The sequence below is a fragment of the Thunnus maccoyii genome, chromosome 23 (genome assembly GCF_910596095.1).
Source record: "Thunnus maccoyii chromosome 23, fThuMac1.1, whole genome shotgun sequence".
In the NCBI taxonomy this organism is placed as follows: Eukaryota; Metazoa; Chordata; class Actinopteri; order Scombriformes; family Scombridae; genus Thunnus; species Thunnus maccoyii.
This window is the reverse complement of record NC_056555.1, coordinates 17,350,069-17,376,251: the sequence shown is the minus strand read 5'-3', so window position 1 is coordinate 17,376,251 and position 26,183 is coordinate 17,350,069. Positions and strand designations below refer to the sequence as shown.

At 42.5% G+C, this 26,183-nt stretch overlaps 1 protein-coding gene across 1 annotated transcript; it reads left to right on the top strand.

Annotated features, from left to right (window-relative positions):
- Positions 1 to 358: 358 nt before the first annotated feature.
- kdm7aa (lysine (K)-specific demethylase 7Aa) lies at positions 359 to 26,167 on the top strand. The gene is made up of 18 exons (XM_042403604.1): positions 359 to 526; positions 9,160 to 9,245; positions 9,787 to 9,904; positions 11,939 to 12,099; positions 15,314 to 15,455; positions 15,966 to 16,152; positions 16,611 to 16,773; positions 18,379 to 18,466; positions 18,575 to 18,681; positions 19,066 to 19,157; positions 19,378 to 19,464; positions 20,035 to 20,286; positions 20,370 to 20,497; positions 20,954 to 21,108; positions 21,231 to 21,325; positions 21,510 to 21,724; positions 22,100 to 22,488; positions 23,248 to 26,167. The coding sequence occupies exons 1-18, from the start codon at positions 429 to 431 to the stop codon at positions 23,334 to 23,336; spliced, it is 2,652 nt and encodes an 883-aa protein (XP_042259538.1). The 5' UTR covers positions 359 to 428; the 3' UTR covers positions 23,337 to 26,167.
- The last annotated feature ends 16 nt before the right edge of the window (positions 26,168 to 26,183 follow it).

Sequence of the window (26,183 nt, the reverse complement as noted above, 5' to 3'; positions counted from 1 at the left end):
GTTCCAAGCGCAGTATCATTATATGACTAGACGGGATCTTTAATTAGTCAAATTAATATATCCGCTGAAATTCATTTAAAAATGCAAATATAAATATTAAATCAACTGAAATAGTCGCCTAATATTGAGGCTCAACACTTTCCTTCATTTCGGTCTCACAATCATCATATTTTCCTGAATTCAAGTTTCTGACTGTAATACTGTAACGACAAAATGCCACAAACAATATGCTTATGTCATTCCATTATTGGAAAAAAGTTTGTGTCTATTGTTGGTGCGTCTACAAAACCAGATGGAAATCGGAAATTGACGTCAGAGGTGGGGTTGCCTCGACTCGGCTCGCCTTCGGCTCCCTCTCGGGTGTTTCCGGACTGGGGGTTAAATCTCCGCCCCGCTTCATTCCTGCGTTGTTTGGGGACAGTAGGAAGATGGCGGCGGCCCCGCTGTACTGTGTCTGCCGGCAGCCCTACGATGTGAGCCGGTTTATGATCGAGTGCGACATCTGTAAAGACTGGTTCCACGGCAGGTATGTTGGTTACGGTGTCCTTTAGAGGTGAAGCCCGTTTGGAGCGACAAACACTGGATTTGTTAAAGAAAGGCGACGGTTCTCTTAGCGGTGGACTGGTAGCTTAGCCTGCTAACGAGCTAGCGGTGGGCGACGGGGGTTTTAAACCGTCTATTGACGCGACTTTACGAAAGAAAGTGGGGTTTCGTCCCCTGAAACAGCCTGAAATTTACTTCACCGTTCGGCCAGTGGCTCTACAACATACGACATGTGTCTACCCTTTGTAACCGAGTTCACAAACTACCTTATTGACTCAAATAAAGCCTAACGACAAATAGTTTTTATCTTCTAATATGCGGATCTATCCAGGATTGCCGAGCGGTGTCAGTCAGCCTGAGTGATCAAAAGCTTGGCCGGGTCATCGTGATCTATATATGCTCGTACGTTTGCCAGTTCCTTTAAAGACACTTTAAAGATAAGTTTCATGTTGTTGTTTTTTTAACTGTGATTTAACGGATTAAGAACCAGTTAAAGCAGTCGCGATACTACCCGCGTTTGTTTGAGTCCAAGCTCGCAATCCAGCTCAGCAAAGTCAGGTTATTCAAGGTAATGGAAAGCACAGCCAACGGTTTCGTTGTACTTTAAACTTATTTATGTACCCTACACTTCATTAACAACTTCCAATTGTTCGGACACAATCAGTAGTTTATTGTTATACCCGGGTTATTAATATCATATTTACAACATATATAAATTTCAAGCTGTGTGTGTGTGATTTGAGCTGTTTGTATTTTGGTGTGTTTTTAGTGGTTTACTTGATTGGAAAGCAAACGGTAGAGAACAAGGAGCTTGTTATGGTCGGGGCTTTTGATTGACAGCTTGAGAAATTTAAATCCCCCTTTCAAGCAGAAGAGGCACATGGCAGGGGACCCCTAGTGGTGAATAGGGGGACTATTTAAAGGCACCAAATAGGCATAATATGTCCCTGGACTGATTATGGTTGATTTTTTTTTTATCCTATTTTCTAATGTTGTATCCTTGTTACTGACTACAAGGTGTGTTTATTGATAATTTTTATGATTCATGAGCTGTGTGGGTTGGTGTGGGAATTTTTTTATTGTGTAATACAACTCTATTGTGTATCCGTGCATGTGAAGCCTAAATGTCAGATTTTAGTCATCCATTCTTCAGTTCACACCCAATACTTGCGAGGAACACCCTGCACTTTGGGGTCACAATCATTCTTTACTGATTTGGGGTGACAGGGTGGCCTTGTTCATTGTACAAACTGTGCTTATAGTTGGGTGATGACCCCTGTATCTGCTGATGCCAGCTGACGTTTTGTTGCTCACTTTGTGCTCTGACCCCCCGAGAAAAGGAAGAAAAAAAGATTTTCCGTGTTGTCAAATTGATGTGCGGCTGAAACAGGCAACCGGTAAGACCTGACTTCATGTAACTGTCACTTTTTATCAATGTGGACCGGAGTCCATACACCGGCTTAGACAAAACTTACACACGCTCAGCTCCTTGGTCCTTTGAAATCGCCTGTGTGGGCGCGTCTCCACGGCAACTGTTTATGAATACAATAATCTGTTTTTGCTCGTGTTGAAATGACGGAAGCCATTGCGTAACCACATTAAGCGTGCTGCCAAAAAACTTGGCCGCCAGAATTTGTGGCTTATCGGAGCCAAAAAAGACTGGCTGTGTGTCATGTGCCAGCAAGAAAAGGAACAAATGTTGGAGCTTCCCCCATTGATGACTAACAAGCAGATACACACATACACACCACAGCTCCAAAAAACAGCCACATTTTCAGCCTCTTTCCCACGAGGCTGGCCAGAAGGAAAGGGATATTCTCTGGCTGTGGACGATGGCCCGCTGATGGAGTAGAAAGGAGAGGAGCTCAAACGTCCCTGTGCCTGTTTGTCAGCACGCTAGCTGAGCTGCTGTTTGTGTAGGGGGACTTTGTCTGGCTGCCTCAGTTCCTGGAGAGTGTCCTGTTTTCCATCACCTGTATCTCTCAGCATCTCTGCACACAATACACCCTTTAGAGACTTTGATGGGGTGATGAATTGGGCATGGTACACAGAACACTGTGTGGTTTATCTGTGTCAGACTAGTGATCAGGGAGGTAAAGAGGGTGTATTTGTCTAGATGAGGTGCTCTCGAGTGTTGTCATTATAGATCCTTGTCTTGACACACAGTTCCCCACCAGTTTTGTCTTAATATCACAATACCAGCATTATACCGTTATATTTCCTGGCTTTATCAGGGACCCACATACGGGAAGAGATTTGGTTGTTGGTGGTTTATGAAAATGTAGTAGCATGTGAGGTGTAACGGTGGCAATCGGAAACTATTATTAGATTTGTCTGAAACTGCGTCAGTTTCTAGTTAACTAAGTTTTGGTGAAAATAAAGTGTTGCTGTGAGCTATTTGGAAGCAGTGGCTCCCAACTTTTTTGGCTTTTGTCCTCTTAAAGCAAAGCGATGAGTATGTGTGACCTATTTACTATATATCTAAATTTTGAGAAGTTCATCAAATTACGTAATTCTTCTTCTTTCACTTCTCATATTTGAATGATTTTCAGAGGCCTGAAAGGGTGAAATTGCCCAAGATTTCACAATCTAAAACTGAATGATTTGAAAAGTCTGTAAACATTTGAAGTAATTTTATGTAGAAGAAATATGTTTTGGATTCTTGACTTTCCTTTTAATGATGTCATGACCCCTGAAATGTGTCTTGTGACCCTTTTGGGGATGTCCCAAACTTTAGACTTGGTACCACTGCCTGCCGTTAACTTAAAAATCCTACTTTCGACTCTATTCTGAATGTGAAAGGCTGTGTCGATGAGGGCATTTAGTTTCAGGTACTGGTGAGACAATGGAAAATGGTTCAGGAAGTCCAGTTTGAGTAACAGATCCATGAGTTTGAAGACTTAATAGACACCAGAACACTTCAGATGGGTTTATAATAATACAGGGAGGATTTTACCACTCTAGACGGCAGTTATTTTATATGTAAACCTGACAATTGCGAGGTAAACATTAGATACATTGTGTTTGCATTGCAAAGTATCCTATGAAGGGTGTGCACTCGTATGCATTTGAATGGCTAATGCACCGCCTTGCTGGATGATGTAGCCTTTTGTTTTGGCAAAAGCTGAGCACAAGTTCGACTTTTTTTTTTTTTCTGGACGACCCTGCTTTTTTTTTTCCAGAGCCCTCCGAATGGCAGTGCGTCTCATTCAGATGAACGAGGGAGCTGTGCTCTGTCTGAATGCTGCATTCATTGTCTGAATGAGCCTCACCTAATTACAAGACACACATAATGTAAAGGGATTGTTTCCAGTGTTTACATGGAGCCAGTTTATGTTAACACGGTGGATGTTAGCGTGTTGGAAATCCTCAGCGGGTCACGTTAGATCACAGAGGTTGCCCTGCTGGTGTAGGTGTCAGGCACTCTGGTTGGCTCGCTGTTTGATTTTGGGTATGGACGGGGTGGGGGTGATGATAGACCAGCGGGCTTGATGGGACATAGGGAATGATTGATGGGAGCTCCGGTGAGCCAAGTTCAATGCACGATCTGTCAATGTCGCACAGTGTGTGAGCACACTAAAGAGAGATGGATGGCCTCCACCGAGTGCCTTTTTAGTGTTTACGCTAAGTGGATGGATGAATAAGTGGAAGGATCCTTCTTCTTTTTTTTTTTAAACTAGTATTGGCCACGCAGAAGACGTTTCAAGTCATCTGTTTAGATGTCTTATAAGTAATTCACTAAAATAAAGAGCGACTGCATAGCTCCTGTTTAAAAGCAATATTTACATTCATTAGCAAGTGTCATGGGGGCAGGGAAACGGCATTACTTATAGTCAGTCAAGTCAATTTTATTTATAGAGCGTCAAATCGCAACAGAGGTTATTTCAGGGCACTTTTCATAAAGAGCAGGTCTAGACTGTTAATTTATAGAGACCCATCATTCCCCCCCCATGAGCAAGCATTTGGCAACAGCGGCAAGGAAAAACTCCCCTTGAACAGGAAGAAACCTCGAGCAAAACTGGCCTCTGGGTGGGCGGCCATCTGCCTTGACCGGTTGGGTTGAGAGAGGAAGAAGGAGGGGGAGAGAGAAAGAAAAAGACATAGGGATGCACAGCAACAACAATAATAACGATAATAACAATAATAAAAATATGACTAATAATACTAATAAAAGTTGCAGTGGGTGTCGAACAGGACCATGGGGACAGCAGGTGGCCACAGATCCAGATTCTAGCTTGATCAATGTTGATTAGGGGTCAACAGCCTCATGTATTGATTACCAGTCAGATAGATATATCAGTTCTGCCATATAATTCAAATTTTACTTTAGAATCACTACTACATTAATATTGTTTAATTCAATTTGGTAATAGCTTCGGATTTCCCAGCCTGAAAACAAAAAATGGACAGCTCAGTATTGCTGCCATAAGAAGCTAATGAAAACATTTAACCCTTCAGTGATCTTTTGCTCAGAACAACAAGCTCTTTGTGAATCATCATATATAATAAAATGCTTATTGACAAGCGTAGCGAGAGGGTTACATCCACAAGACACTCGCTCTTTAAGTGAGTTCAGACTGAGTTTGTTGGCTGATGTATTTCAGCAGCAAACAGTCACAAGACTGATGACTTTGTAGGTTTTACAGGGGCGCTGGGGGCCTTAAGACAACCATGTTGAAGACATGTGTGAAAGCAGAGCCCCAGTGCTAGAAGCCCAGAGGCAGCTCAACCTGCACCAAAAACAATTAAGTTGTTAAAACTCCCCGGGGCTCCCTGACGCCCCATAAACAACAAAGTGATCCTCTTTTGTTGTTTACCAGCTGACTACAGAGAGGCCCGTGGTTTCCTTCAAGCTCTAACCACTGCAGGGATGTTATGTCGCTTTTACGGATAGCTACCTAAGATGATTTAAGCAGTATGGCCAAAATGACAGATCTTTATCCATCTGTCAGCGCTCAGTGGCTCTAACTGCTGTCCAAGCCCAGCAGTGTTTATGTAAGCATTGGCTGAGTGCATTAGGAAAAGGGCCGGATGAGTCAGGTGCTCCTCTGGGATAGATAAAGATAGCCAGGTGTGTTTAACTGCCCCCATCTCCTCTCTATCTCTGTCTCTATCACCCATCCATTAGGGATCTGCCAGTTCCCTAATGTAGGCGTGTCACCTCCCCATGCAGAGCGGTTATTTAGAGCTTAAAATAATGGCAAAGCCCGCCTCCAGCCTTTGTGTTTCTGCACTGATCATTGAGGACAATGAACCCCTCACAGTGCATGGACTAATGAATAAGCCCTCTCAGTCACACAGGAAGGAGGCCCTTGATGAGAGGAAGTGGAGGGAGAGGGGCTGTTGATGGCAGGGGTTTAGCCAAGTACACACATCTCCTCTCATTCAGGAAGGGATGTTTTGCTTGGTAATCTGCTGCAGTGCTGTCACAGCCTCTAGGAATAACACTCCGGTCTGAAAGAACTATCTTTGTGGGACATATCGACTGTGTTCTGTCACTTTCTCCGACAATAACACTTTGTTACTGTCCCGCAACACATGATAACACTATCATATTTCATAGTGAGATGACATCAGTGTAGTTTTCTCCAATCTCCAACCTCGCACTGATTACTTTCCCTGCAAACGAGATTTGGTTTAAAAGCTATTTGCATATTCACCAGCTCTGCGATGATGCAAGCCTGAGCATGGCAGGAAATACTTGGCTCTCTTTCCCTTTCAGCTGATTCCCCCCCTCCTCCTCCTCCCCTTGCTTTCTTTATCTCAAGTCCACACAGTTCCACAAACGCGGGTGTCTTGTTAGCAAGTAATCATTGCAGGTGACGCATAAGCTGAGTCAGGCCAGCATATGTGGCATAGTGCCCTGGTTTCCCACCGTGGCATTACATAAATGAACGTACCAAGTGAGATGAGGACAACAAGGTCACCTCGGCTGAGCACACAGTGCTCTCACACATTTCTACGAACCCCAGCGGCAGAAAAAGCCGTGACTCATGCTTTCCCCCAGCGAACAGCCACATGTTTGAACCAAAATTCCTGATACATGAGCTAGGCCTAATACTACAGCCAAGTACTGTACAGTGTTATTGTTAGTCATCCGCTTGCTCACGTGCAGGGGCAGGAGTACATCTTGAAGCTTTTTTGTTTGCCATTTCCTTTTTTTTTTTAATAGTTTTTTATGGATGTTGTAGGCGAAAAGTAACTTGCAAGAAAGGTGAGCTGACAGAAATAGATCCACGTGATGGCAAAACAAATATTCCATCAGCTGTTAATATTTTTGCTTAGTAAGTCTTTAAGGATGATTGTGGCAACTACATGCATATTTTGGCTCTTTCACCCAACTTAGTAGAAAACTTTACAGTCATATATGCTTATCTGCATTGCAAATGATCTTTTCAACAATGTAAATGTTTGCTGTATGTAGTCAACTGGGGAGCAGGAGCTACTGTTGATATCCTGTTAGTGCACCAGGGTTATTGGGGCCAGCATTCACACAAGCTCACCACTTCCTGATGAGTTAATGGCCCTTGGCTTTATTTCCTTTACAGTTTCCTGCAATTCCTTGTAGATCAAAGCTGATAGCAGGCTGCGGTCAGCTCCATTCCTCCTGCAGGCTTCCCCCCCTGTAAAAACTGAGGTTATGTCAGCAACAAATCCATCTTTTATACCATGTCATTATGCTATTGCTAGGCGCCAACTTGAAACCGATCGCTCGAGCTTAAAGGAAGAGGTTCGATAATGGCAAGTTTCAAGTCTGTTCACTGGCAGTTTTTGTTTTGGACTGCGTAGTGTAATTACTGTCATTACAAAGTCGAGCAGTCCACCATCAGTGTTAATGGTGCTTAGTGTAATGTTTCTAAATTAGCAGCATTAAAAACAAGCAGAGGGAGATTTATATGGGCCTGTGTCATGTGAGAAGTCAAGCTTTGTTTATACTCTCGTAAGACATGGTGGCGTGGGCCTCCGCAGACGGTGCACAAACTATGACCATGCGAATTGTTTGTTGCAGTATTCTCTGAAACGCCAGGGGGCGTACAAACAAAATATTCTGTGGATAAGCAAGAAGTCGACGAGTGTTCTTTGTTACGATTTCCGGTCTTTGTTTACTTTGTTCTGCAGATGGAAAGAGTTGTTACGAATTTATTATTTTCCTGTTTTGTTGCGTGGTCACTTTGTGACAATCAGTAAAAGAGAACACATGTGCTATAAAGACACACAAAATAAACTTCAATAGAGAGCGGAAGTAAAGGAAAGAAGGCTGACTGTCAACAGTGGTAAACACTGACAAACCAGCAAACATTGTCCGTCTCTTGATGTTTGTTGAACTGGGACAGCCATCCCAGCTCCACCAGAATCAGCAGCAGCACATGTCTAGTTAGAAAAATTCAAAGTTGCACGACCAAGCTCCATGACAACTTGCGGAGGCTTCGCGCTCGACGCGAACGACGCAATGACGTCACTCTCGGTGCACGCGTCCTCATGCCGAGGACACTGTGTTGAGCATAAACCTACCCTCAGAGTAGTAAAGTTGTTAACTGATCAAGCTGGATGCACTAAATGTTGCTCTTCATTGACTTCAAATCAAATTTTCCAAACTACATATTGAAGTTTTTGTGATTATGTTTCTGTGTAGAACAATATGCAACCAATAAGAACATCAATAAAGAGCCGGACTGATGACGCATTAGTATCAATAAAATCCTGACGATATCCATCCTTTAAATATAATCATTGTGTTCATGCCTCAAAAATCACTTTAAAATGACACACATAATGGTGGCCTTTAAAGCATAGAGGGTTCTTTGTGTGTGTGACCTCTCCGCCACTCTGTCCAGACCATTTAAGCCTTAAAATGACGTGTGCACATGCTTGAGTCACACAAACAAACAGATTGCAGTTTTCTAACTCCAAATAGCCATTGATGTCTATTAGGGCTGAATGGCAACTGGTTTGCAGTTCATCCCATGCTGCTCTGGTATGGGTCTCTGGTATGCAACAGTGGAATGCATGTGTGTTGGTGCCTGTGGTTTGGCTGTTGCAGGACAGTCGGGGGTAGCAGTATGAGTGACGCTGACAGTGTTGGAGATCCATGGGAAAAAAATGCAAGACTGCAACAAACGCTATTTGAAAATTGCAGGTTTTGCCTTCTGCAAAAATGGGCTTGTATCCTTACATTATCGGTGTGCAAAGGCCATGAAGTGCGGCTCAGATCTTCCTCTCCTGTGTCAAATAGTGCAGCTGTAGAACATTTGTTGGGAAAAAAAAATAGATCAGAGCAAAGGTCATTTTCCAGGCCTACACTGTAGTCTGCTGTTTCTCAATCTCAAACTTGTAATCCCTGACATCTCCTGTTGTAAAACACTCTGTTTTTGACATTAGCTTGGGTGTGATTTATCTATTTCAGCATGCTCTTACATCATCAGAAATATTTAATCCGATTCCTCGAGCAGGTACAAAAGTTCTTCGAATGGAATTTCAACTGAAATCTCATTTCACGAAAACAAAACGGTGACAGGGAAATGTCTTTTGAAGATGTCTCAGATGTGGTTTGCATCTCGCTTTAACATACTCGAGCGTGTGTGACCCTGCTCTAACTCGTTTCCTCTCCGTCTTCAGCTGTGTGCAGGTAGAAGAGCATCATGCTACGGATATCGATGTTTACCACTGTCCCAACTGTGATGCCGTACATGGACCCTCCCTGAGTGAGTAATGCTCTCTCTCATTAGTGTTACATTTCTTTTGCATTTTCTTTCTCTCTGCATGTGTGTGTCTGTCGCACCCTCAGTCCTAACATGTATCTCATTCATCAAACACTGTCCACTGATTCTCTGCGTTACATTTACATATCTAACCCTCCTACCATTTCCCGTCCCACCCCTGTCTCTGTGTGTTGGACTGGTCCCAGGGGAAAAAGGCCACTCAGCAGTATGCTCAAGTCTGATTTTTTTTTTTTTTTTTGTAGGGGGGGAGGGGAAAGGGTTAACCTCCGAGAGCCCAGAGGGCAGACATTAACAGGCTAATTGAATGGTGTTGTAAGCCCTCCACTTTGATTGGACGAGAACCCCCACCCATCTCCATCTCTTAGCACAGGGGTTGAGTAGTAAATTATTGTCCTCATGAAAAGTGGTGGTGATGTGCATAATTTACCACTTTGTTGGGAGAACAAGCTTCAAGAGGGCACTGACATGATGAAATTAGAGCCAAAACAACCCCGTGAAACTTGAATGTCTCTGTTTGTTTCAGTGAAAAAGCGCAACAACTGGCACAGACATGACTACACAGAGCCAGACGACGGAACGAAACCAGTGCAAGCTGGCACCTCAGTGTTTATCAAGGAGCTCCAGAGCAGGACCTTTGCCAGGTAGATATCAAGTACCCAACAAATACCTCACTTGTCAACCCCGTGTGTAGTAAAAACCATGCGTCTCCAAATTTAGTGGTTTTAAAATTTTTCAAGTAATAGTTCCTGTGTTGGTTGAGAAAATTCTTCTACTTTCTAAATAATCTGTTACAAAACCCATCACATCCAGTGTGTTTATGTGCACTCAAGTAACCGTCTTTCTCCAGAATTGAGCTGATTTCTTAACTGTCATGTAAAGGAGGAACCTGGTTTCTGTAATCGGGGTAGAGGATTGGAGAAGTTTCCTCAGGTAGATTATGCTAGAGCTTTTTACGAGTACGCATGTGCAAAGCAATAGACAGCAGACAGGGACAAGCACACCGCGGAGCAGCTGGATGAAAGGAGAGGTCATCACACTGAGCGACACGTCCTCGTATTAAAAATAATCCAAATTCATCCGAAGTTCAATTAAAAGTGAAACTAAAACAAAGTAGCCTGTAGAATTCTAAATAAGTCCGTTTCTACCGCCGCTCTGTCCGGCTGCTCAGACACACAGCCCCAAAAAAAGAAGTCAGGAAGCAGCGTCATCTATCACTAATAGTTAAGATCAGTCAGCCATGCTTCTAAAAAAAAAAGGTTGGCGGTAGGAGAGAAATCTTGTTACTGATCTGCTGCATGTATACACAGATTTACAGTAACCAGGTTACCACAGTGCACGTAAACGTGTTCCCCAATTACGCACATAACCTGGTTTCTCTGAGCAACATGGTTACTTACTAAATGTGCTGATTATCTGGAAAATGTACCGTCACTAAGCTGAAAACAAGGCTGTTTTTCTTAGCTAATTAATAGTTGATGTTTTCTCAGCATAATAAAGCCTCTTTACCAAACAGAAGTTTAGTCATAGCTTAGTAGCCTCTAGCTAGCATGCTAGAGGCTACAATTACTTTACACACTTGTAGAAATCATCTTGGTAACACTCATAAAGGCTTCAGCCACTGAAAGGTTTGATAAACCTAAATAACAAAAAATTATATTTATTTTCTCACTTGCATCTTGTGGTGTCTAGCCATGCAGATGGTTTTGGTTTTACTTTTGATATCTATCTCTATGTTTTCTACCCCCACCTTGATGTAACTGTTACTATTAATAGAACTACTACATTTAATAATAGAAAAACAATTTCTTTAATAGAAAGTGGCTCCAATCAAAATAGTTCAGTGAGGTCTGTGGATTATCAAGAGTAACTCAGACACTCAGAGAAACTGGGTTATGCAGGTAATTGGAGAATGTGTTCACAGGCTCTGTAGCGACCTGATTACTGTAAATCCGTGTTTACACGCGGCAGGTCAGTAATCAGGTTTATCCCACACCGCCAACCTTATATTGGAAGCCTAACTAGCATATTTTGACTGTTAGTCATTTAAAGATGCTGCTTCCTGACTTTTGTTTTTTGGTGTCGGAGCAGATTGACAACGCAATGAGAGGACAAACTGATCAGCGGTGAAAGCGGACCTGTTTAGACTTGTAGAAGATACTTTGTGTTAGTTTTAGTTATAGCTGGACTTTGGATATTATTTTAAATACAAGAACGCATCCTTACATGTAATGATCTCTTCTTTTGTCAAGCCGCTCTGCTACTTTCACAATCTGAGGTCAAAGTTGTGTCGTGCACATACGTGTATATAAAAAAAGCAGATTCGATATCTAGATGCGTGTACATGTGGCCAAGAAATCAGCTTTCTTCATGAGAAATCCAGCTGGGGAAATCAGGTTTTACTATCCCCCTACTCTTCTCTTTTATATGAAGTTCAAGAAATTGGCTCACTAGGAAGAAAATGTTTTCAGTGCTGTGAGCATAAAACAAATAGGACTTTCTAGCTAAAAAGTATCGGGGTGGCGGCAGAAATGTCACCTGAACAAATGCATAGTTAGATACCGCTAGGGGTGACTGAGATTGGGGTGTCTTGACCCTTTTAAAAAAAACTTTTTGTGAAACATGTAAGGGGTCTGAGGATACATTCATAAACTGAACCTGCTATGATTCTGTTTCAGTGGCGAAGAGATTTTGATGCGGATGAAGGGTGAGCTGGTGACGCCCAGGTATCTGGAGAGGCATGGCTTCAACTACCCCATAGCCATCACTGAGATGGAGGGCCTGGGACTCAAACTACCCGACCCTAGTTTCTACGTCAAAGATGTGGAGCAGTATGTGGGTAAGGACACTTCTTAATAAACAGGCTTGATGCAGCATCAAAATTTTTTTTTTAAAAAGTTGAAATAAGCTGTATCAGATTTACAGTAACACATTAGTGTTTATCCTCTGGGAGGGATGCAGCCTCTGTGTTTGGAATGCATCAGACTGCTTAAAAGCTAATGAAACCACCCAACACCAGCCAGCTAAGTGGCCGTCGCTGAGCAGGCGCCATCTGTGTGTCAATATGAACAGGTTTCCAGGTTCATAGGGTTTTAACCCACTTATCAGGCATCAGGCGATGGCTGAATGAGTCCTAAATGAGTGACGGCTAAGCTTTCACTGCCCTCTCCATGACCACTACGCTTCCTTATTGAAACAGCCTGCCACATCCCAGCTCCTATTACAAGCCCATTACCGAGCCCACTGGTGTTTTTATCATTAAGTTCAGATTACAGACCGCCTCTCTCACTTTCTTTCTCTCCCATGCCCTATTGAGCATTAAGCCAAGGCACAGGTGTTGTGAGCTGGGACTCGGCGTCGGGTTACGTTTCTTACAGTTGGAAGACAATGAGATAAGAGGAGTGAACGCTGATGTCCTCTGTGTCTTAACTAGCATCCAAGCAGCTGCGCAGCAAACATGGCGTGCGATGAATTATTAGACCCAGCGGGATCAAGAGTGTCGATGAATAGGCAGTGGAAGTTTTTATGATGGAAGTTTCATAAACACAGCTTGATATGATGTAGAAACACCTTGCTTTAGTGTTATATCCCACGTATATGCAGTGTGAGAAACGCTCTCTCGTGCATCACTTGACTTGGATTGATAGATTGATCCTGAAGGAGGATATCCAAGTCTTACTGCAAAAATAAAAGAAAAGAAGCTATACATAGCGCCTTACTCTTCACCTTTTCATAAGATCTCTGTGCACAATGAATCGCTGACTCGCAATTTAATTCTGAAGCAACAACGTCGGAAGATTGAGTCATCCAGTGAGCGCGTGTATGTAAAAATATAAGAAACCTGATACACTGTTGGATTTTAAAGATGATATAATTTTCTGCATCTGTGACCTCATTGATTATATGAAAAATGTACTGTCACAAAGCTGAAAAGCTAATGAATAGTTGATGTTTTCACAGGACAATAAAGCCTCTTTACTAAACAGAAGTTAAGTCGTAGCATAGTAGCCTCTAGCTAGCATGCTAGAGGCTACAATTACTTTGCACACTCAGAGAAATCATCTTGGTAACACTTCAGCCACTTCTCTCAAAGGGGGAAATCCAAGTCTTACTGCAAAAAAAAAGATAAAAAGCTATATATAGTGCCATAATCTTTATCTTTTCGTAAGATCTCTGTGTACAATAAATTGCTGACTTGTAATTTAGTTGTGAAACAGCAACATCTGAAGATTGAGTCATCCAGTGAGCATGTGTGTGCGTGATTGTGTCACATAGAGTTCCTTACGTAACCCTTAGAGGCAAAACTCAAAACAAACTAGTTATTTTATCACCTGCTTTACAGTGGAGCTGGAACAATTTGTCAATGAATCAATGAATGAGATCATAATCATAATCAAATATAATCGTTTTAGTCATTGTTCCTGCAAAAAAAAGCCCAATGTTTGATGGTTCCAGCTTCTCAAATGTCAGGATTTGCTGCTTTTCTTTGCCATATATGACTGTAAATTGACATTACTGTGGCCTCTGAGAAATTCTGAATACCTGTGTTTTTCATCTTCTATTTATTTCACAGACTAAATGATCAATTGAGAAAATAATTGGCAGTTGCAGCCCTGCTTTACAGCAGCAGGTCATATCTTCAAAGCTTCTTTCACAATAGCACAGCTGTCTTATGTTAGAGTTTTTTTTTTGTTGGCATTTTATTTCCTTTTTATTAGATAAGTCCCAGCAGCAATCGAACTGGGGAGGTCGTGGTTACGCGGTATGCGCCTTAACCATTTTGGCTACTGGCTCGCCCCCCTCACAGATCTACCTGGGGATGATAAAACGTTTTTTCATTGCGAAACCGTTAGATCTGGAGAATACCTCTTGAGGATGCAACCCACTGCTGAATAATGCATAAAGAATAACATCTAAGGTTTGCGTAGGAATCACAAGGTAACGTATGGAGTGCTGAGGTCACAGATGGGGGCTATGACATCACTTGGCCCACTTTGATGATTATTTAGGGAAACATTTTCTTTCACTGATTTATATTAATGCAGCGTGAGAACATGCATGTCGACAAAGATATATCCGCAACAATTAGCTTAATTAACGACCCTCTTTAACATAGCTGGGTGTTGTAATATATCATGGAGATTGCGGCGGGACTTCAAGTAGCTGGAGTGCCTCTCGAGGCTGGTTCAGTAGAGCTGTGGGTTTTTGATGTTGCGTTTGCGAGGCTGGTGTTTCAGCTCGGCGTTGTGTGCTTTCCAGGCAGCTTTGTCTTTCACCGTGTGACTGACCGCCTTTACTCCAGCTGTTCTCTGTCATCAGACGCTGGCCAGCTGGGCCTTCAGAGGTGTCTGTTAGTGCAAGTGCATGTGAGTGCATGTTTGTGTGTGTGTGTGTGATAGAGGCTGAGAACACGCAAAGGGGTAATAAAAAAGGTGTGTGGGAGGGGGTGTGGGGAAAATACAACAACCAGCTGTCTGGCTACACACACTGCACCCCGGTCCTGCTTCCGGACCCACGTGTCACCCGAGTGTGATTTGTAGCGTCCCAACTGTTAGCTGTGTGCTACGGTCTCTGCTTTCAACTTCTTCTTTCTCCTCCTTTTTTAGCATCTGTTTTCTGTCTCATAGGCGTAAACACACCACATGCAGCCCCTTGCACTCTCACTCTCTCTCTCTTGCATCTATACACATATTTCGCTCTACATCTCCCACGCACGCATAGGCATTAAACGCTGCAGCCCTCTCACCTCCACCCACTCGCCCCTCCCTCCTCCCCCTCCTGTGGGACCGGTGGTCTGGACAGATTGACAGATTGTCTCGCTTGCCCCCCTCCCCACACTGCCATATCGGTGCCAGTTTCCCTCAGGGCTTGATCTCTAAAAGCACATAGAGATGCCAGCAGGCCGCTGACCCCGGTGATCCCCTACGCCCACTCAGCAGCCAATTAAAAAGTTGAAGATATCTCTCATTCAGTGACTACAGAACATCTCCATATGATGTTAAACTAAACAACATGATGTTTCTCTAATCTCTCACCGCTTATCTCCAACGCAGGCGGTGATAAAGTCATCGACGTGATAGATGTGGCGCGGCAGGCGGACAGCAAGATGAAGCTCAGCGAGTTTATCAAGTATTTCACCAAGCCCCATCGACCCAAAGTCCTCAACCTCATCAGCCTGGAGTTCTCTGATACCAAGTAAGCTTCCCTTTAATGGCCACAGGACAACATTCAGTTATTCCTTAAATCAAATAAATCAACATTGTCTGTGGAAAATGCAGCAAAGTGAGCAGATTTATTTGGCCATTTCTTTGTAGAGTCTAATTTTGTTTGAGCTGTATTAGTTTCCCTTGTGAATTGCTGGGAGCAAGAATGATTGTGGACAATGAAATATTTAGAAATTAAGCAAAGTTGCCTGAGTTTAGTTGCATTTTCAGCTTCTTCAAGTTTCCTTTTTCTTCATTTGAGATCAACATACGACTAAAGAGCAAATACAAGATCATTTGAATTTATTTTTTTAGTTTTTTTAGCTGCCATGTATCTAGATCTCAGTTTGGAATTAGTTTTTTAGTATCTTGCTCAAACTTGGACATAGCACATGACTGGATTTGAATCTGAGAGCTTCTGGCTTTAAAACATAAGACAACAATACTATCAGTATTAATAACTGTATTAAACTCTAAACGTTTCTCTTTTTGCTACTCGAAGGATGTCTGAGTTGGTGCAGGTTCCTGACGTGGCTCAGAAGATGTCCTGGGTAGAGAACTACTGGCCGGACGACTCCTTCTTCCCCAAACCCTTTGTCCAGAAGTACTGCCTTATGGGGGTCAAGGACAGCTACACAGATTTCCACATAGACTTCGGAGGCACCTCCGTCTGGTACCATGTTCTCTGGGTAAGCGTGTGTGTGAGAAGAGCTGCATCACTACTCTCAGCAAAACTGACAATGACATGTTCCAGGCCAAATGAACTTGTTTGTTTGTTGTTTAATCTAAGACCAGGCTGCCCTCACATTCGTCAAGCTCAGTGATTTTAGTGTGTTTGTATACACTGAAGTATTTAGGGCAGGCAGTCACGGCTGAGCGGCTAGCCCCTCGCTGAAAGGTCACCCCACTTCTCACATCACATCAATTCATCCTGCAGCTCCAGGGGCAGCACTGCTGTGCAGCTTATAGTGATGATCTCACCTCTCTCTCTTGTATAAACTGTAGCTGACGTTCATTTCAAACTGGAAGTAGGGGAGGGTGGATGTTTGTGGGTTTTTATAACAGCGGCGTCACCGCAGCTGCCGCGTTCAAACATCAAAGTCTTTCACAGGCGTTTTCTCACACCTATCTCGATCTGCTTTTGCAGGGTGAGAAGATCTTCTACTTGATCAAGCCCACTCCCGCCAACCTTGCACTATACGAGGCATGGAGCTCCTCGCCCAATCAGAGTGAATCGTTCTTTGGGGACAAAGTGGACAAGTGTTACAAGTGTGTTGTGCCCCAAGGAACCACCCTGCTCATCCCTACAGGTGTGTACTTATCTTTATGATTGTGTTTTAATGTGACTCCGCTCATCAGGGCTGCAACTAACGATTATTTTATTATCCATTAATTATTTTGTCAATTAATCGACTGATCATTTTGTCTACAAATATTAGAAAACAGTGAAAAATGCACAATATGCTACAGCACAAGGTGACCTCAATAAATGTCTTGTTTTACAGTCAAGCTCAAAAATACTCAATTTACTATAATATAAGAGCAAGAAAAACAACAAATGCTCACATCTGAGAACCCAGAACCATCAAATGTTTGGCGTTTTTATTTGAAATATTATTTAAAAGATAAATCGATTATAAAAATAGCTGGCAATTAATTTTCTGTTAATCGATTAATCGACTCATAGTTGCGGCTCTACTGTTAATCTTTATTGCCGAAAGACTTTTCAGACTCTTGGACAGTTATTTGCGGTGTGGTTTCTAAGAACATTTCATTTTACAGCTGTTTATGATAGAAATAGTTGGTGCCTCGCTAACTGTATTGCAGCGACTCTGCTGACCTGTTGTCTGGAAGCCTGAAATCCCTGAAACGCTGCCATCTGTACACAGCATATGCACACACATGCATACGTAGTTAAAACAACAACAACAACAAAAAAATCTCGCTTCCCATGGCTCCTGCCAGGAAAATACAGACTTCTTGAAAGTCCTCTATCATTGCCAAAGGAAATAACAGAGAGGGAATTTCCTCCTGAGCAACAACCCAAACAGTTCTTAGTGATCATAATTACAATGGAAAAATGAAAAGAAACAGAGGTCTTATGTAATATGATGAAAGTAACATTGACGCTGTAGATCACAGCTTCCCTACATGTGATTTTGCCATCTTGTATCTCTTTAACTAGCAGCGCTGTTGTCGTCAATTAGAAGTTAAAGTTAAAAGATGTTTGTCATTCATGTCACTAACACAATATGACTTTCATTCACCGAGTTGACGCTAATGTCTCTGGTCATACGGTGACCCATCCATTAAGTTTCTCAATGGACTTTTTAAGCTGACAGAGTCCCTTTGCTCCGTCCGCCGCTGCACCCAGACAAGACAAAGCTCAGTTCAGCCCGTCAACTGCTGGATGTCCTCAATCGGTCTTCCAGCCATGCTTTCTCAGCAGCGGTGTAAAAGAAAGCTTTTTTTGGCAGAGAGGGTGTGGAGAGGTGGGAATTAAGTGGGGGTCAGAGAGCACAGTGGGTCAGTCAACCAGTGTATTATCAGGCCTGTCTATCAGTCTTACACCAACCCCCCCAGACTCTGCTTTCTCTCACTTTGTGTTGTATAAAGATCACTGTTTATCTGAGGGGGGGACACTTCATCGTAGTCAGCTTTTATCTGTTACAAAATCTTGACTGGGGGAGGATTTTGTTTGTGTTTTTGTGCGGGCATGTGGGTCTGTTTGGTATAAATGTCCGTAGTCGACCATATGGATGAGATATTTCTCTATATATTCATGCAGACAACTCTAAGCTGCAACATATTTCATAAGTGTGACTTCAGTTGTCCTACTCTTGGTGTTTTTATTATTGCAAGTTAGTCCAGCTGATAAGTTGTGTTAAACGTTTGTGCTCTGGCGCCCCCTACAGGCTGGATCCATGCTGTTCTCACCTCTCAGGATTGCATGGCGTTCGGAGGGAACTTCCTTCACAACCTCAATATTGGCATGCAGCTCAGGTAAACAGCTCAGATAATAGCAGAATTACGGGCGATTATGTGCGCATTTTTATCTGTAAACAGCTTTGTTGTTTCTAATTGTTTTGTTTATCACGTGTCGGTCTCCAGGTGTTATGAAATGGAGCGTCGTCTGAAAACCCCGGACCTCTTTAAGTTTCCGTACTTTGAGGCCATCTGTTGGTATGTGGCCAAGAACCTCCTGGAAACCTTAAAAGGTGGGTTTAGTTTTATAGTGACAAATTACAGGTGACGACAGCGTCACACGTAAGATAAATATTTCATGTTTATTTTAAAAAATCAGACCTGTTGGGGGGGGAAATAAAGGAAATGTGTGTGTGATTGTTAAATAGGAACATGTGTGCATCTTCTCAGAGTAAACAAATGAATAAAAAATGATAATATGATGATAATCCACCAGCTTGTGAATTGCAGATGCAAAAAAATGTCTTTATATTTAGGTAGCGCCTGTATTCAGACTGTTTAAATTACAGTGAAAAATGATCTTTCTCTCCTTAAGACAGTTTCTGATCTTTAATTATTTTTATTTTTATACGTAGTTTATTCCTATTTAATTTTCTTTTTCCTTTGTTCCACCTCAGAGCTACGAGAAGACAACTGTCCTCCACCAACCTACCTAGTGGAGGGAGTGAAGGCTTTAATCAGTGCACTGAAGACCTGGTTGAAAAGAGAGGTGAGAGTCGGTCACAGTGTTCTCACGGTCATCTCTGTATACCCGCACATGACTCCGGTATCTACAGTCCAGATGGTTATTGTTACACAGCAGCGGAGCTCCAGTACGGGACGTCACCACTGTTCGGTCTTATCTTCTGGATTTGTTGTCAGTGGCAAACAACAGACTTCTTTCTCTTCAGTTCTCCTGTCTTGAATGTGGTCTGTTGTGGCTTTTGCAGGTGACTGAGCCCACCAGTGAGGTACCAGACCATATCAGGCCTAACCATCTCATTAAAGAGCTGACCAAGGAAATCCGCTACCTGGAGGTAAGGAAGGATGAGGAGGATGAGGATATATGAGACAGTTAGACCTTTGAACCGTCATGCAGGTGTTGATGTCAGATCTGCATTGGTGCTAGTTTTAAAGCTAATGAATTAGACAGCTGCTCTCCAACATGATTTGCGGCACTTGTCATTTTTTGTCAGTTTTTGTCATCAAATGTCAAAAATATTTTCCATATTCAAGCAGAAATGTTTGTTATTGCTACAAATGAACTGCGATTTCTAGCAGTGCAGTAAATTATCTGTACTTTTTGTTAGACTTGAGGAAACATCAGGTTAGAAAGTCGACTTTTTTCCTCCTTCATGCCACTTTTGTATTAATTTGATATTAAGAAGCACTTGGTACTACACTACTCATACTACTAAGAAGTGTTTTGTTTGTTTGCCTGTGACACTGTAAGTGAAATATAACAGACTGACTACGTGTCCCATATGCCCCACTGACACCTGAGCACCGGGCAAATTTATAACTTAACATAAAACAAAAAAACGTTCTGAACTTGCAGAGTCTGTTCAGTCCTGAGCTTGACTACATGTTGTGTTTTGACTCTACAGGAGGAACCAGGCAGTGGTAACAAGCCAGTGAAATCTCAGGGAAGTGGGTGCGGAGCGGCATCCGGATCCAACGGGTGCCCGGCTACTCGCTCCACACTGGAGAGGCTGTGCCAGGCCCGGCGGGCGAGGAGGGCTGCCAGGCGGTTAAGGGAGCAGCAGCGGCAGGCCCCCAAGTTGCCCTCCAACCTGGACATCTTAGAGCAGCACACCAGGGAGGTGCTGAGGAGGCTGGAGGTGGGACCGCTCGAGGAGGTGAGCATCAAGGAGCACAAGTATAGTATGTGTAGATGCTCTCTAGTGTTTGCATGTGACTGACTCCGGTCTGCACCATCCAGGATCCGGTGTTCTGTGCCAAGGTTCATGGGAAGTTCAACAAAGTGTCAACTGCATCGGCGGCTGCTGTTGCTGAGTCTTTAGACGACAACCACCTACGGCTCATGCTGGTGAACGGCAGAATCATCAGGTCAGAGCTCGCACACTCACGCTGCATCTAATGATTTAAAGCTCAGTGGTTATTCACAGCGAGGTATTACTGTAAGATTTGGAATCTAACTTTGGAAACGTTTTTTTAGGTAAGCTTAATAATACATGAAGTGAGTGTTAATATACTGTATGAGCATCATTTTCTATAACCAAGTCATTCCCAAACAACACATCAGTAACAAGCTAAGATAATTAGATAATAAGATAACAATATATATGACAGTAGAAACTTCGAGTTTTTAAATGATATGGAGAAATAGTAATAAGTATTAGTATTAAATTAGCACTTATGCAAAAAAATAAACCACCATTAAACCAGGACACAAGTCAGAGAAAACAGTGAAACAGAACTAATGTTAGCAAAATAGTGTCGTTTAAAATCTTCTATCTGTTCTGGAGAAATGACAAAATTCATCATGTGTATTTACATGTGCAGAGATATGAGGCGGCCGGCCACGAGCCCGGTAAAGACGGAGGGCGAGAGGATACCTGTCGGTCAAGGTCCACCGAGGAGTTGTGTGGACATGAAGTCGGAGAGGACGCAGGACAGTCGAGAGCAGCACAGCACGGTGGAGAAACCCACACTCCTCAGTAAGTCACCGCTCTGATTGTGATTTATCACACACACTCACACACACACTGGCAGAGAAACTGTCGCCAAGTGTGTCCATTAAAACATTTGAAGCTGATGGTGTGTCCTCGTGTTTTACCAGTGGGTCTTGAGAGGGTGAAGACTGAACTCAGGGAAGAAGTCTCAGGACACTCCAGTGTGTCAGGCGTGGAGTCAGACAGTGACTCTCCCGCAGAGGTAAATGATGACATTTCTCTTGGTTGTATTGTCATTGTTTATGTATTGATCCCAACATAAATAATAAGACCGGCAATACCACAATGTGCTGTATTCTTCTTTTATTGAACCTGCTTTTAACTGTTCATGCTGTGATCACTGAAGCGTCCTAGTTCTGACTTTAACATGTACTTTCTCAATGCAGCGTAAAGCGTCATCGTCATCGTCGTTGTCCTCCTCCTCCTCCTCCTCCTCCTCCTCTTCTGACGAGGATTCGGAAAATTCAGAAAGTTCCCAGGAGGAGGAAGAGGAGGAGGAAGAGGAGGAGAGGGGCTCATCTCAGCAGAAAGGCTCAGGGCACACCATAGAGCTGGACCAGTCTGGCCAGAAACTCAGGCACAAACACAAACCACTCAAACGGTAAGAAACACATCTATTGATTATTTTCTCAATTAATCAATTAGTTGTTTGGTCTATAAAATGTCAGAAAATGGTGAAAAATGTTGCTTGCAGTTTCCAAATGTCCACAACCCAAAGATATAGATAGATAGAAGAGTAAAGAAACCAAAAATTATTCACATTTAAGAAGATGGAACCAGAGAAGTTTAACATTTTTTCTTAAAAAATGACTCAAAATGATTAATTGATTATTAAAATAGTTGCTGATTCTGTCGATTAATTAGCTAATTGTTGCATCTCTACAAAAATGTTGAAAATGGTCCATCCCTCAATGCCAGAATATGTATCGAGTGCACTGAGACGTAGTAAATGATCATCCGTGTCCGCTTCCTGCAGAGAACGTCCTACCTCACCCAGCACAGAAGAGGCCATTCAGGGGATGCTGTCTATGGCTGGTCTGCTGTGCTCCTCCAAGCCGGAGAAGGTAGCCTCATCCCAGGAGCTCTGGTGGTCCAGCCCCAGCCAGTGTTCGCCGCTGGAGCAGAGGGAGCAGGTGCAGCACCAGCACCAGCGCCACCTGCAGGGAGAGAAGAGCCCGATGGACAGCCAGGGCAACAGCAGCGAGGCCTGGGACAATCAGGGGCTTCCCAGCCCTCTAAGCCGAAGCCACGCCACCAGTCCAGAGACAGACTACCAGTACTGTGACCCCTCAATGTCTCCACCGCTGCACCCCTCCAAGAGACACGCCCCCAACCCTCCACCCATCAGCAATCAGGCTACAAAAGGTTTGGAAATCTGATAGTAGAATATTGTTGTCTTTGTTAAAGCCCCCCGTCTACTCAAATCCATCACTTTAATGTTTGATCATCACTGTGTAGAATGATGCAGGTCAGCGTTTGACACTAGTTTTCACTCTCATCAGCTGACAGGGGGAAAGTTTCTGACTGATGAGTTTGGAGTGAATCATGTTCCAGGATGAAAACTTGAAACATCAGAGCTCAAACACTGAAAATGAACCTCTCAGATGTTCAGAGACATCTTGTTTCCAGCAGTTAAACTTTTGCATATTCATAGATTTTTATGAGGCAGCTGGAGTAGATTTTTTACAAGTTAATAGGACTTTTTTTCTAGTAAAACCAAATTGGAGACAAATTATTATTCAAAGCGGATTATTTTTATATGTCGTAAAGCATGTCTGGAGGGGATTTGTAATATAATAATAGATTAAGCAAAGAAAAACAACAGCCAGCAATCTTATATGGGGAAAAGCAGGATGACTGAAGTGATATGACGTGCAGGAGAAATGGAGGGAAGTTTATATACTTAATGCTTCATTTATAAGATGAGAAAATGTGTCAAACAGGAAGTTAAAGCAGTATTAATTGCAGTAAATATTCAAATATGTGGAAAAATAATTTCCAGGCTGCAGACGGCACTGTACGGACACGTCATACAAACAAGCACCTTTTAATGCAGAATTCTAATGCTAATAATTAAAAGCATTAACATGTGTTCTCTTTTTGTTTTTTTTTTGTCTTTTTCAGGCAAGCGCCCCAAAAAAGGAATGGCCACAGCCAAGCAGAGACTGGGGAAGATCCTGAAACTCAACAGACACAGTCGCGTCTTTGTGTAACACTCCATAACAACGGAGGCAAAGTGAGAAGTTGGAGTGTATTCTTGAAGAAGAAGAAGAAAAAAAAACGCGTGTATTTGTTACCAGACACTTTTGTGCTGTATAAATGGAGAAATAAAAAAAAAAAAAGAGAGAACACACTGCCTGGAGACGACCATAAACGAAAGAACCTTGACACATTTAAAAAAAAAACAACAAAAAAAACACGCTCACTGTGCATGCTTAGGAGACAGGGTATCGGATTCGATTTAAAATAAAGCAAGTTCACGACTTCACTACAAGCACACTAAAGAACAAAACAGAAGGGAGCTACGGCGGGGAAGAAGCGGAGAAGAGCGAGCATGTTGTGAAGTTTTTCTGCTGCAGGGAAAAAAAAAAAAAAAAAAAAGGTGGACTGAAGCTCCTGCGGGCATTTGAATGGACAAAAGGAGAATGCTGGAGGTCTACCAAACAAAAAACAACAAAAAAACTGCTTGCTTTTCCAGAGGAGACGGCAAGATATCTACCGCTTCTGATGCCAAGACATCTGCATCGTATTTACGAACATTTCCTCTCTTTGCTAGAACGCACCCCTCCCACAACCATCCCCCCCCCTCATGCCCCCCCCCCTTTACTTGCTTCACGGCTATCTGCGACAAACTGAACAAGGATCGGAGGAGGAGCGAGGTGTATCTTGTCTGGATCTCCTAGCAGGGTCTTCTTCTTCAAGCCCCGGGAGGAAGAGGACGAGGGAGGGGGGGGACACGAGGTGCTAAAGGAGGAGGAGGAGGAGGCGGCGGTGGCGGCGAACTGAAAATTTCAAAATGGTGCTTATTGTTTGTACTTTTTCTCCACTCATGCTTGTCCCCTTCCAGCCCCCCCACCTCCCTTCCCCGACTCTCCCTTTATATCTCAATCACACCAGCAATAATGACTTTGAGGAGAGAGAGGAAAGAGCGAGAGAGAGGCAGCACTCTGGTGCGTTCTTCCTTTAACTTAGAAAGGTCCCATTAGATGCATTACAGACTTGCACAATTCAGTGCAAAAAAAAATCAAAAAACACTCTCAAATCTGCACTATGTTGTTTGATAAATAGAGAGGAGTTTGTCTTTCCGAGCATTTTTCTCCAAAGGGAAGTAAGTCAAAGTGCTGCCTCTTACTTTGAAATAGGAATTACGAGTCGTTCACTCAGTTTAAAAAAAAAAAAAAAGAAAAAAAAAGAAGTTGAGAAATGACTCGCATGATATCCTGCTTAATTTATTTCTTGTTTTATCTGTGATGTTGATTTTTTTTTTAATGTTATTTTTATGAATTCTGAATGATGTATTTATTAATTGAAAGAGATAATGATTTTATTATATTTTGACCCTGAAACCTTTTCAGCTATTCTGACGGTTTTCCTTCAAAGGGTTTTTTTTTCTTCTTTTTTTTTTAAAAATCTTTAACACATACTTTTTTTGTAAATGTGGATGTTTTTAGAGTTCATGTGATCATCATCTGTTGAGTAGCAATTTACCTACAAAATCTTTTATTACCTTCTATCACAAACTTTTTTGTTTTGTTTTTGTTTTTTTTTCCTTCCCCCTCCCACCAGACCCAGTTGAGTAGATCCCGTGTTGATTCTCGTCTGTTCTGGTTTCCTCTTCTCTCTGTAGCTAGAGGTGTTGGGCTATGTGCGAATAGAGAATAGGTTTAGGTTGTGCATTTTGAACTGAGAAAAAATGTCAACTTCCATTATCTACACCTGAGCAATTGCAACTAGTGCCACTTATCATCTAGCAGCAAAAACAAAAACAAACAAAAAAAAAAACAACCGAAGTATTCTGAGCCACTGTGGTCGATCCAAAGTAGTCGATGTATTCAGAAATGAACATGGGATGAGTGAGGTTTTTTTTTTTTTTTTCCTTTTTAAAAAAAAAAAAAATACCAGTGCTGATGTGAGATGCGCGTTTTTTTTGCTCGGGGTGCGCAGTTCTTCACTCTCAGGGAACGATGCCATGGACATAACCTTCGATTAACCACCAGCCACGTCATGGATGCAGACAGTATGTTCTCAGCTCTATAACTCAAGACTTTTAAGATTCACCTTTTTATGCTTTTTGGAGTTGCTGAGGTTTTTGTTTGTTTTTCATCGCTCAAAAAAGAAAAAAGAAAAATCTTCATGGTCGTGGTCTTCAAGTTGTGCTTTTACCAGTCAGTCATTGTACCTTTTTTTTAAGGCTACTTTTTACAACTTCTGTTAACATGAATTTGGTATTGTCCCCCCCCCACTGCTTCTTAACACCCCCCGATGAGTTGACTAGACAACTAAATGACACCCAGGCTAACTTACGCCATGTAGCTTTAAGACCACTCTTTGAACCGTGTGGGACTTGGAAAGCTTTGCTCAGGTTGACTTGAAGTGCACATGACCTGTGAGTGACTGTGATCAATTACTCAGCCCTGATGAGGTGTTTTCACATAATCCTAACACAAAGAACCAATTTTAAAAAAAAAAAAAAAAAAGTGTTTATCACATTGCCAGACTGATTTCCCCTTTTCTTACACTACACTTTAACCTTTTGATCTCTTTGCATGTCAAGTCATTGAAAACACACAAGCTGGCCCGCAGGCAGGGTTTGTTATAAGCTGTTAGTTATTCATCCTTCAGGATCTGTCCCCTTTTTTTGCTTTTATATGCAGCTCTCTTGGCATCTGTGTTATGTGCGTTGGTTCTTGCAATGGTTTTTCCAGATTTAAATGGCTTATGATTTAAAAAGATACAAACACTGGCTAACTGTGACACTGTTAATGCGTTGCATTTTGTTTCTGCATTTCAAAAATTGCGTGTAAATAAAACTAATGAAATAACACTTGTCTTTTCTGCAA

Bases quoted from the DNA above. Each gene is read 5' to 3' on its own strand.
- kdm7aa (XM_042403604.1), top strand. From the start codon at position 429: ATGGCGGCGGCCCCGCTGTACTGTGTCTGCCGGCAGCCCTACGATGTG. The intron at 15,456-15,965 runs GTAAGCTTCCCT...TGCTACTCGAAG, and splicing joins CTGGAGTTCTCTGATACCAA to GATGTCTGAGTTGGTGCAGG. The intron at 19,158-19,377 runs GTGAGAGTCGGT...TGGCTTTTGCAG, and splicing joins AGACCTGGTTGAAAAGAGAG to GTGACTGAGCCCACCAGTGA.